At 46.2% G+C, this 11886-nt stretch overlaps 1 protein-coding gene across 1 annotated transcript in view; it reads right to left on the minus strand.

Annotated features, from left to right (window-relative positions):
- Positions 1-11464, minus strand: part of ST6GAL1 (ST6 beta-galactosamide alpha-2,6-sialyltranferase 1) — a 15869-nt gene extending 4405 nt beyond the window's left edge. Inside the window, exons 1-3 of the mRNA XM_010005069.1 lie at positions 10834-11464; positions 6494-6591; positions 1179-1280 (exon numbers count right to left, since the gene is read on the minus strand). Of these exons, the coding sequence (XP_010003371.1) occupies positions 1179-1280; positions 6494-6591; positions 10834-11464 (831 nt within the window). The remainder of the gene's footprint in view (positions 1-1178; positions 1281-6493; positions 6592-10833) is intronic.
- Between the last annotated feature and the right edge of the window lie 422 nt (positions 11465-11886).

Consider the following 11886-nt stretch of genomic DNA (forward strand, 5'->3'; position numbering starts at 1 on the left):
TTTCCCATAAACAATGGAAAATGAGGACGAGTGAACCTGCTGCTGCCAGGGGGAAAAGGTCCTACTACACACACTCCCCCAAGGTCCCCACCACTCATCTGTCCCTCGAATCACTGCAGTGACCTGATTCAGTGAACAGAACCGGGAAAACCCACCCACGTCTCAGAGAAGGACCAATAAATGAGATCAGTATCTTGTATATTTTCATTCTGCAACCCCCCAATAGCAGATGCCATTGAGAACTCTGCCTTTACTGTTACAGACCCTGACCCCTCTCCACGCTGGAGTACAAAGCATCCTATTCTGCAAGCAAGTGTCCCCAGCACAGCCTCCAAAACCAGGTTGAGCTGATTCACATTCTAGAACACTTAGGAAGGGTTTATGTTTTCTTAAAATAATTTTGATACTTTTTTCCTAGGCTAAAAGTATCCCATCCTGGTTTTACTGACTTTTAAACACACTGTACATACACCCTCCTGTCTCATAGAGAGGTGGGACTAGGCACAAGAATAAACATCAATGAGAAAACAAGTCCAGAGGAAAGACCTGTCAGTTACAGACAGATCTTAAAACAAAAGAATGGACTATTCACAACTACCTGCTTTCATGCTGAGCCCCTAAAGCTTATCCCTTATCAAATAATGCCCTTTTGTACTCAAAATTAAAGGTGAATTCTAGAGGGATGGTTGCAACACCCGCCAGTGAAAGTCTAGCTGTCAGAGAGCAGACATTTGCTAAGATCTTCAGAGGGCTTCCCAGCCCATTTGTAATGCATCCAGTATACCTCACGTCTGACTGGGGCTTGAAACATCCAAGCATCAACCATCAGCAAGTCTTACAGCAAATGTCAGAAAGAGGAGATCCATCCGCTGATGAGGTGAGGACTGCAGCAGCCAGGAGCTACCTCCCTGTGGCATCAGCCCACGGGCAGATAAAGTTGGTGACCTGTTAAGCTTGGCTTGAGACCCTTCACAAGGATGAGGAACAGGCAAGTGTTTCTGTGGCAGCACTCATGCATGGGATACTTCCAGAAGTACAAAGAGATATAGCCACAATAATGAAGAGGTAAACTAGAATGGCCTTATAATGAGAGACTGCCCACATCAAGAGGAAGTGGGTTAACAAATGCACTTCAAACCATATGAGTCTGATTTTATTTACAGAAAACTCTGCCTTACCTCATGAATTTCTGCATGATATGGTGCTGGATCCCAGACAATTAAGATTCCAGTGTTATATAGTGCATCCCTCAGGAACTGCTGCTCCTCAACAGTTACAAGCTTGAATAACAATAACAAACACAATAAAATACAACATGCTGTCAGAATTAGCAGGCAGCCAAGCAGTAAAACATACTTGAACACAGCGACCCCAGTGCCAGTTATTGAGCATGTCCCACTGCATGCAGACAAGGACACAACCCCCAGTGATGCCCATCCAATGCCCGCTCCAGTCCTATCTAGCAGTTCAGGTTTTTGTGGGGAGTCACAAGAAAAACAACCATTACGCTTTACAAGTTTTTTTCTACCCACTTTCAGTAATAAAATAATGACAGGACCCTCAGAATGCCCTGACCTGTGTGATGGATGACATTTCTACAACTAACAGAAGCAGACGGGAACATCAGTTGCTGCCACCAGTTGTCAGGACAGGCCAGCAAGAGCCTAATGTGAACACGCTGACAGTGGCAGTTTTATCAAGAACCTTCATTTGAACCAAAAAAGCCTGCAAGTGTGTTGTTTCTCCTAAGCAGCACAACCTCAGACAGCCAGTGCTCAGGCCAACTTGCTTTGAGCCCATCAGTGCAGGAGACTAGAGACTATGGCACCCAGCTGGGACCCACACCAAGCCCACCTCACCTCTCCAGAGCAGGGCAGTGCAACTCAGGCAAGAGAGGACTGAATCTCCCAAAAGCAGCACTGAGAAGTAAAGCACCACAACAGCCAAGCACATGGGCTAGGGACATTATCAGTGGAGAGAAACTGCTCCACCACAGGCTTTCCCAAATGAACAAAAGCGTGTGGTTCAAATGGAGAAGTTGCCCTGGTCTGTGGCAAAACACAAACAGTTGGCATCAAAGGAGACAGGGACACATCTCCTGTCCCTCTCACTGAAAGACATAACCTGTACAGGCACAGCTTGTAAACATCTGCTGAAGAAAAGCATCACCATAAAAATCAACTCCTATTTGTCCCGATTTGCTCTACAGATCTAATTAAGAGCTAGCCAATTTGTTCTGGAGTATCCTGGCTGCCCCAGCAGCAGGCTGCTTTCCTGGCTGTCCTCACAACCACAGCACAAGGACACTCGCTCTGGGCAGCCCAAATGCAAGTTCTTCTAAAAGCAAAAAGGGTTCCCTCACATCTGCAGGATTAGGCTTTGCCTTGACCCCATGTACTGCCTGGTTTCATTTCCTTACAATAGCTAAAACATGCAGACCTCTTGTTAGCTGGAGCGTGCAACGCTGCACGTGTGACCTTCACTTGCTGGAGCACCACAGTGGGACAGGGCTAGGGGAAGGAACATGGGTGCTTTATTTTAATTTCATTGCTTCTGTTTAAAGGCTAGAAATCCTTCAGGAACTTTTCTGATGTGAGGAGGCTTTGAGAGAGATGGAGCATCCAGGAAAGCAGAGGTGAGCCAAGCCCAGCCACGTGAGCAGGCAGAGGCACACAAAGCCCAGAAAGCTGTGACAGGCACAAAAGGTGAGGGATAAGAAATGGAGGAAGCACCTCCACAGCTACAAGGTGTTTGCTGTTCCCTTCCTCAAAGCAGAGAGCTGTTTCTTGGCACCACTAGTCATCTATTGGTCACTTAACCTGGAGAAATCTAACTTAAGTGGAGAAATCCACTTAAGCTGGAGAAATCTAACTCCCCAGATACCTTTAGCGCCTATTTAATAGTGACTGATTTATTTCAAGTTGTTAAATTCCTTTACACTGCCTGGATGACTCATTAGCCTTGCCCAACTTTTTGATCCTAATTAGTTAACTGATCTATTGATTTCCTAGTTAATTTGTTCTTTAGCCAATTCACTGTTTAACAAGGATCTAGTTACAGAGCCCCTGCCCTCCTGGTACATTTATTGACCATATCAAAATTACTTCCTTCTCTCCAGCCTCCGCAGTCAATGCCCTGTAACCTAAACAAGCTCCACTTTCCCATCACGATCTCACTCCACTCCACTGATGTGCTGTCTCCTTTCCCTTCCTCCCTGCAGACTCATTAGTGCCAGTAACAGCAAACACAGCCACAGCAGAGAGTGCTCTCCAAGACAGCGGGAAGCCAGCTAAGGAGAACTGTAAACAAAGGCTGGGAAGAATGAGGTACTCTCCTCCTCGGTCAGCCCTGCACAAAGGAGTCGTGTCCTATGGAATGACCCTGGCACTGACCCCACACACACTCCAGCCCTTGTCTTGGCAAGACCTGACTGCCTTCCCAGGGCACATCCATGCTTCCACTAAAGGAAGCAGCACAGATGAACCAATGAAGGTCTAAGAAAACAAGCATGGCAATGGTAACAAATTGCTCTAACTAGAACAGCTACCAAGGTTAGGGACCTACACAAGCCTACCCCCAAAGCTGAGGATCCCAAATTTCTCCCCCGTCTGCCAGTATCAATCTATTAATCTTTCCTTATGCACACAGATGTACAAGAGACTCCACTCTACTGCTAAAACCATCCACCCCAGGTATGTGCTTGTATCTTCAAATAGCTATTAACTAAGTTAGGGCCACTGGCCACACATGCCAAGGGGACACCACTCCATACAGCCTAGTTCTGAGAGATTAAGTTCAGGAGATCCCATTTCCTTAATTTTGAGAAGAGACTGAGGACTGATCAATAGTAAGAGCCAAAATAAGTGCAGCCAAACCACAATCCCACCCCTGTTATCAGCAACGACTTACAATGTAAGAAAAGCCAAACCCAGAACAAGACCAAATTACAGCTCTTTCAGACAGCATCTGATGCCTGCACACAGCTGAAAAACAAAATGCAACCAGGCAAACATGCAAACAATAAAGTTATAGTGAAAATGCTGTGACTAGAACAGCACCAAGTCATTGAAAATGACTTTGCAAATAAAAGAGAAGAAATCCAGACTCCCAGTCCAGTGATCCCTGAAGATACCAGGGACTACAATTAGAGCTGTTGTGCTTAGAAACTCCACAAGACACACTCTCCACTGCTCACACACAGAGCACCTTTTGCCCTCCTTAGCAGCTAGATCAACACTGCATTTTGAGTTAACATTAGCCTCAAAAACTGCAATAATTTTGCTCTCCCTGTAACTGGAATTTTCTAAGCTTGTGCCTCTGTTCAGATGGAACAGTGAGAGATGAAACCCACCACCCACGGCTGCAGGCTGATCATGAAGAACAGAAGAACTATAATGAATGTTCAAAATAAGAGCAGCCACATGAAGAGTTGTAACTGCTCTATTGCAGCTGTACAATCCCACAGTCACCCTTCTCCCTGTGCAGATAACCCTGGTATCACACAGGCCACATACATGGTTTTGCTGGTTAAAGTACTTCGTATCACAGTAAGTCTGGCAACGAGCACATCCTCCAGAGAAAGTTTTCTTAAGTGATAACACCCATCTGACATCATAAATATATGCACAGAAAGGAAAGATAAGAAAATGGAGAGCTCAAATAGGGCAGAGGGAAGAGGACGGCAGCAGCCAGTTATGTCTGACAAAAGCAGATTGGTTCAGAAGGGACTGACTGTCCCACACCTAATCAATGGTTTAACACAGGCAATGGAGAGTGGTGTGCCACTGGCACAGGTTGCCAAGGGATTTTTTGGATGCCTCATCCCTGGAAGTGTTTAAGGTCAGGTTGGATGGGGCTTTGAGCAACCTGGCCTAATGGAAAGTGTCCCTGACCATGCAGGGAGGTGGAATTGGATGATCTTTAGTCCCTTCCAACCCAAACCATTCTGTAATTCTATGGTTCTGCATGGAGATGCAGTAGGCAGCAGAACAGGGCACAGTAACAAGAGGAGACCCAAGAGCAGAGGTAGCTACAGCATTTGCACAAGAACCAAGAATGTACTTCAAAGTACACAAACAGTGAACTAGGGAAACTGGCGACAAGATAGCTCTTTGCCTTTGAAGAGGACGGCAAAGCTCCTGCTGCTGCTTTGAGATACTTCAAACCTCGGAACTCTGTGGCAACCACGGACTCCTCCAACAGGAGTAGATAAGAGAACTCCAGCCCTATACATCTCAGCTTTGGGGTGAGGAAAGAAAACTGCCTTTTTGGTTCTGGAGTACAAAAGCTCACCATCTCTCCCCATGCAGCCCCTCAGTCTTCAGGTGCCTACAGCCTCTCCCTCCATGGGTGACAGGGTACCATGCTCAGCACTGCTATGCCCCAAGATGGCCTTCATCCCAGGGCTCTCGTCCTCACCTCCCCTCACTCCATTCCCCTCAACAGCACACACACTGTGATTCTCTCTTCTCTCTGCATGTCTATGCTTGGAAGCTTCTCCTCCCAAAATGGGTGGGAGGAAGACAAAGGGTAACAGCTCTATGGAAATGGGGTGCAAACACTCTCCGAGCTGTACCCAGGGCAGTGATGGTCTCTGTCATGGGTCCCTCTCTGCTCCCAAATGCATGGCATACTATTAATGCACTGCTAGACATGGTCCTAATCACTGAGGGTCTGCTTCAAAGCCTATTGAAAAGCCCAAAGAAAATTAGCAGAGGGACAACCTCATACCTAGATGAGCTCTCAAGAAGTCAGGGGAAATTTAACTCAGCAAGCAATGCTTTGCATTAAAGGTACTTTCTGCCATACTCTGAAATGAGGCCCTGAACCCTCTGACTCATCCACTCAGGTCCATGCCCTCTCCTGACTATGTGCAGCTTATGGCTTTAAAGGTCTTTAAAGGCCTTTTTCAATTGTCTTCAGGAATTTAACAGCCCTGGTTAATGTGTTGTCTACAGAGGCAGAAAAGAAGTATTGTTCTCTCATTAAAAGCCAAATAAACTTCCTTCACTCTTCTTATCCATTTCTGGGGCAGGCACAGCTCATCTCTGGTGCACTGGAGTTTGCTGAACAGCATCAGCTGAGGTGTGGTGCTGTTCCTGGTTCTCAAAGCACAGCAGCAAGCAGGCAGGTGGCCTTCCCATACTAACAGAGAAGCTTCCAGCCACGCCAAAATCAAGTTACCTTATGTCTGCTGTAACTCACAAGCAGGCTACTGCAGGTTCACTAACACATGCTAGTTTAACTGCAGCGACCTCAGATCTACCAAGTGTCCCTCGCTACAAAGAAGGATGTTCCCATCCTGTGGCTATCTGCTAGAGACAGGAGAAATCTGATGGAAAGCCCTGCTCTCCCCATCATTTTAAAGACCTCCCAGGAGCAGAGGAAGCCAGGGGGCCTGTAGCTGATGTTATTTCAGGCTGCCACTCAGCTCGTAGGCAGGCACATAGCTCTGCCATGCTTGGCCTGGTTGGCACATGTTTATCAGACCTACCTGGGAGTTCACAAGGCGAATTGTTGTCTTTTGCCCCACGTCCTCCTCGAACCCCTTGACAGGAGCCCCATTGAATCGCAAGACGGCATCGTGGCTGTCTGAAAGCAGAACAGCAGGAACAGCCATGAGCCAACAGCTGGTTTTTGAGTGACAGAAGAGAGGTGTAACGCATTACTCACCTACATTTCTAATACAATCTGGCCAGTCCCTGGCTTTCCACCTTTACCTGGCTTTCCACCCTGGCTTTACCAAGCCAGATTCAATGAAATGACAGAATGGTTTGGGTTGGCAGAGACCTTAAAGATCATCTAGTTCCAATCTCCCTGCATGGGCAGGGACACCTCCCACTAGATCAGATTGCTCAAAGCCCCATCCAACCTTGACTTGAACACTTCCAGGGATGCGGCTTCCACAACTTCCCTGGGTAACCTGTGCCAGTGTCTCACTACCCTAAATGAAGAATTTCCTCCTGTCTAACCTAAATCTCCCTTTTCCAGTTTTGATCTATTACTTCTTTTTCTTTCACTACAAACCCTTGTCAAAAGCCCCTTCCCAGCTTTCCTGTAGCCCCTTCAGGTATTGGAAGGCCCTGTAAGTTCTTCCTAGAGCTTCCTCTTCTCCAGGCTGAAGAACCCCAATTCTCCCAGCCTGTCTCCAGAGCAAAGGTGCTCCAGCCATCTCCACAGCCTCCTCTGGACTTGCTCCAACAGCTCCATGTCTTTCTTGTGCTGGGGACTCCAGAACTAGACACAGTACTGCAGGTGGGGTCTCATGAGAGTGGTGTAGACAGGGAAGAAGCTGTTAGTCTAATTTCATTATCAATACACTTTTTAAAATCCACTTTTTGAACTACAGTCCCCTGTTAGGCTTAGAGAGATGCCCTAGCCTTGGTTTTGCATAGAAAAGCGCAGCATCTCTCTCTCTCTCCCTCTTCTTCCTTCTTAACACTTTACCAGGAGATAGACCAGTATACACTTAATTTACTGTGTGGCTGGCTGCAGACTGAGGAATTAGGAAATAATGGCAAGCCAGTGTCCTCTCTTGCAGCTTGGAGGTTGACCAGCCTGAGAAATGAAGCTGGCTTCAGCCCACCAGCATACCTCCCACGTCACTGAAATAAAACCACCGCTGTGCATTTAACAGGCACAGCCTGTTCCATGCCTCAGGATTCACTGCATTTTCCTCTGCTGGCATCATCTCTTAAGATAGCACAGCATTCCTCCAGCACCCTCCTCTGCATCAGCACAGCTGGCCAGGCTGCCATAATGCCAGGGAGACCGGCTGCTGCTGCAGCACAGAGGGCATTTGTGCCTATCACCCTGGCAGCCTGGCTTCTTCACATCAACTGGCTAGATTGGGACAGGAAACCCTCAATGTGATCAGGGGCATTCAGCTGCAGGAGCTGGACCATCTTCCCTGGCATTGTGCTGAGGCCACACAACCACAACTCACACCAGTTGCAGCTGGGGCTGTGGGGAATGCAGAATTCCCCAGCCAGGGCAGAAGGGCTCACCTGGTCCAGAACTGGGTCTTTTTCAAATAATTTTCTTGAAAACAGGGGTGTTCTCACAAGCAGTGTTGGAGGATCAGTAATCACTGGCAGCAAAGATTAGTTTCTCAGTTATTTTATTCTCCTAGTCCAGTGGTTCTTGTTTAGAGCCCTTCCAAAGCACCACACTAACCCCGAAAGGTGCTATTTCCCAAAAACACATGTCCAGACTCAGCAGCAGCTCTGTAGTTACCACTGCAGACCCTTAGCTCCACGTCCTACCTTGCATCACTGGCATACAGGGTTATAGCTTTCCCATATAACTTCAGCCTGACACCTCACAATATTACACCCTAAATTTGCATTGTAAAAGGGTGTTTAATGACTGTGCAGGCACAGCAGCTGGCTCTCTAATGCACTGTCTCCAGGTGGCTGGGCTGCAGTTGGTATTTCCCACACCAGATTTTTCACTGGTATTTCATAACCTACAATAATGCCAGGAGCCCAGTAAGAGAAGAGTTGCTTATGTATAAGCTTTCTCCCCTCATTCTGCTCTGCCAGCCTCCCTCACATTGACTAATTGCACATTTTATATCTTCACATGATTACCCAGAACAAGTATTTCCTGACCATTTAAGGAATAATAATTCAGCAATCCATTGTGCTCATTTACACAAATGCTTCATTTTAAGCCTGTCAGATGTACCTTTTTGGCACTTTCCTCCAACAAAACCACAGCTTTTCCTACATGGAAATGCATCAGTTCAAAACTGGAGAAAAAACGTACATAAATTCACTGAATACTCCTGAATCCTTGGATGTTCACCATGCCCAGCTCAAGGCTGCAAGTGCCTGTAACTCTGCAGAATCCCTAGCAGAGATGATTGTTTGCGCAGAAAGGTTAAAATCTGTGACTCAGGTGTAAGGAATGCAAGCCAGGGAGACCCACTGGGGTTAACGGCGTTTGCCTCAGGCACATTACACTGTGACCTTTCCAGCATCCATCCCTTGTGATCTGGAACAAACTGGTGCTTCAGTTTTGGGATAGGCTCAGAGACTGGCTGTAGGAACAATGAAATGGCTTTTCATGTCTGACATCCTCTCCACTGGGCTGTGGCCAGAACACAGCCCATTGCACTTCATGGCTGCTCCAATCCCAAATCCAGTGCTTTTATGGATGGCATCACAACATGCCATAAACACCATCCACAGCTCTTGAGAGGGTCTCCTTACAGAGCAGCAGCAGTTTCATCAGTATACTGGAGTCTAACAGAGATGCCCTGGGACACAACCCAGCTGTGTCAGAGGACAATGTTCAACAGAAGGTCACTTCTGTGGAAAACTTTAGCTACTGAACTTCAAGAGACCTAGATAAGCCAGAACAGGTACTCAAAGAACAACTCAGAACTGGCTTCCCAAGTCTTGACCTACCTGGCTTCTAACACTTGTAAGAGGCAGAAACAATTACACCAACTCTTTCCTGTAATTTTACCAGAAGGTAATGCTGTCCTGTCTAATACCACTACAACCTTTTTTATCAAATTTTAACAGACTTTAGACTATTCAACTTCATTCTAGTGCCTGCCCAGCTGCCCTGTGGAGCACACAGAAGTTTGGGGGCAAAGTTTTGAGAACTACCAGAAGAAAATCCTGACCTTCCCATGAACATCTGGGGACTACTATTCTAAAGGCTTTGCCCAAGTCATTAAAAAATTAAGTATTAAAGGACTATCTTATCTACTTATTTCAGGGGATGAAGGCTACTTTCAGCTTAGCACAGGCTGAAGGGATCTGATCCAGCAGTCAGCTTACAACTACACTGAATTCTGCAAACAACTACCACAGATAATACATATAAATTTTAAAACTTCTCCCACAGTGAAACTGCAGTTCAGCAAAGTGTGAATTTTAACTGAGACTCAAAAAACAACTAATGAAGAAAGCTGAGGGAACTGCAGGCACAGAAGGATTTCATCCTGAATTGACAGCTGGAGAGCTAGTTTCCACTACATGCTCCTTTCTTCCAAGATACAAAACACTTCAGGTTCAAAACATGCTTCTTTGTAATCCACTGTACAAGACCAATGCTTCAGCTTTTATTAATTAATACATTCACCTCAGATAAATATGGTCAGTAAGACCAGGCTGGAAGGGACCTCTGAAGATGGTCAGTGACCAGCCCCTCTGCTCAATGCTGGCTCAACTACAGCAGATTGCTCAGGGCTCTGTCCAGTGTTGGTTTTTTTCCTTTAGGGTTAAACACACTTGAGTGTTTTCTTTTACTTCTTCCCTGATGAAACCTCTCTGAACGAAAAAATTTCTGTCCTTTGACTGTGCAGTGAGCAGATTAGCATTACTCAACCCAACCCAAAACCCTCTCAAGGAACAAGCACTTGGTATCTAGCATTAATCCTGCCCTCTGGTGATGCCAACATGATCATGAAAATTGAAAGGACTAGCTGGAATAGAACGACCTGCACATACAACATGTCCTCTCAGCTCAACACAACTGTTACACTCCCTTGGGCCTTGCCTGTTTCAGTCTGCCCAAAGTTTAAAGTTCATAGGCACTGACCTGGGGCATCAGAATGCAGCCTACACTGTGCAGTGTGTACACTAAGAGGGAGTATCTGACCATTACTCCCATTTCTCCTCCTTTGCTGTAACGTTCACTAACCTTAGAAGAAGTTTAAGGATAGTAATTGAACCTATTTAAAACACCTTTGTGACTACACCAGAGACTTATTGGCAAGAGCATGACAGTAGGTTACTTCTATTCAGCGTAAATTATAAAACAATGTTACTTGATTGTAATGAAGGTTATGAATGAAGCTAATTAAAATATACCAACCTATCTCTTGTCCCAAATGAGATGATTTCAGAGATCCTGCTGAGGACACAACAGCACAGGAACCAAGGAGACCTATGGTTTCATTCAGGCTTTTCCCTGGTAGGTATTGCTGCCATTCAGAGGTATCAAAAGGATTATCTGATGCCTGTATCATGGTCACATTCACTCTGTCCCGTAGCTGGCAGAGCAGCTTCTCTGGGCTGAGTTTAGCAGTGTTCCTCTTCCCAGTGTAAGTCACATTGTACTTGTTCATGGACAAGTAGTTTTTTCTGACCTTCTGCAGCCTGGGTATGAGATTTCTGGATGAACTGTCCTTATCCCATACTTTCAGAGAGTCTGCTGCCTTCTTGAACTTTTCAGCCGTTCCAGAAGTGCTGCCTCTTACTTTGTTGTGGTCACCAAACCACCTTTTTGATATCTGGCCCAGTTCACTCGTGGCTTCATGGAAAAGGCCCTGTGACATAACTGGGTTCCATTTTTCCAAAGTCCTGTGAACCTCCAAGCCGTTGCTCTCGGTTTTGAAGGGAACATAGTAGCTTCGTCTCGTCTCTCTCCACAGGCAAACTGTCAGTGCTACCAGTATCACCACAAGAACACACATCAATTTTTTCAACACATTGATGCGAACCATAGTGTACGGTGCATCCAGACACTGAGCTCAGGGTGGGAAGCTGGTCCTGGGAGAGAGGAACACACCTTGGTCAGGGCTGCACGCACAGGCATGCATATATATGAAGTTATAAACATCAGAATATGGGCAATGGGAGGGGAGGGGGAAAACATAGGAGTTGTTTGAACATTTCAGGCTGTTTAAAGATCTCATGTCAAAGTCCACCACCCCAAACATCAAACAGAAAGACTCGAGCTCGAGCTGGCTCTTAGCCATCCCATGCTATGCAGCAGTGATCTGAGGTCATTGTCACTCAAACCTTTTTCTATTCCCTCTGCAAGAGACAGTCCAGAACACAGTCAGGATCGTGCCAGCCACAGGGTTAAGTCTCCACTTTGCTTTCCTTCATCTCCAATCCCAGCCAATTACTGTCCAAATCTCAC

Source organism: Chaetura pelagica, unplaced genomic scaffold (genome assembly GCF_000747805.2).
Source record: "Chaetura pelagica isolate M959 unplaced genomic scaffold, ChaPel_1.0 scaffold219, whole genome shotgun sequence".
Classification (NCBI taxonomy): domain Eukaryota; kingdom Metazoa; phylum Chordata; class Aves; order Apodiformes; family Apodidae; genus Chaetura; species Chaetura pelagica.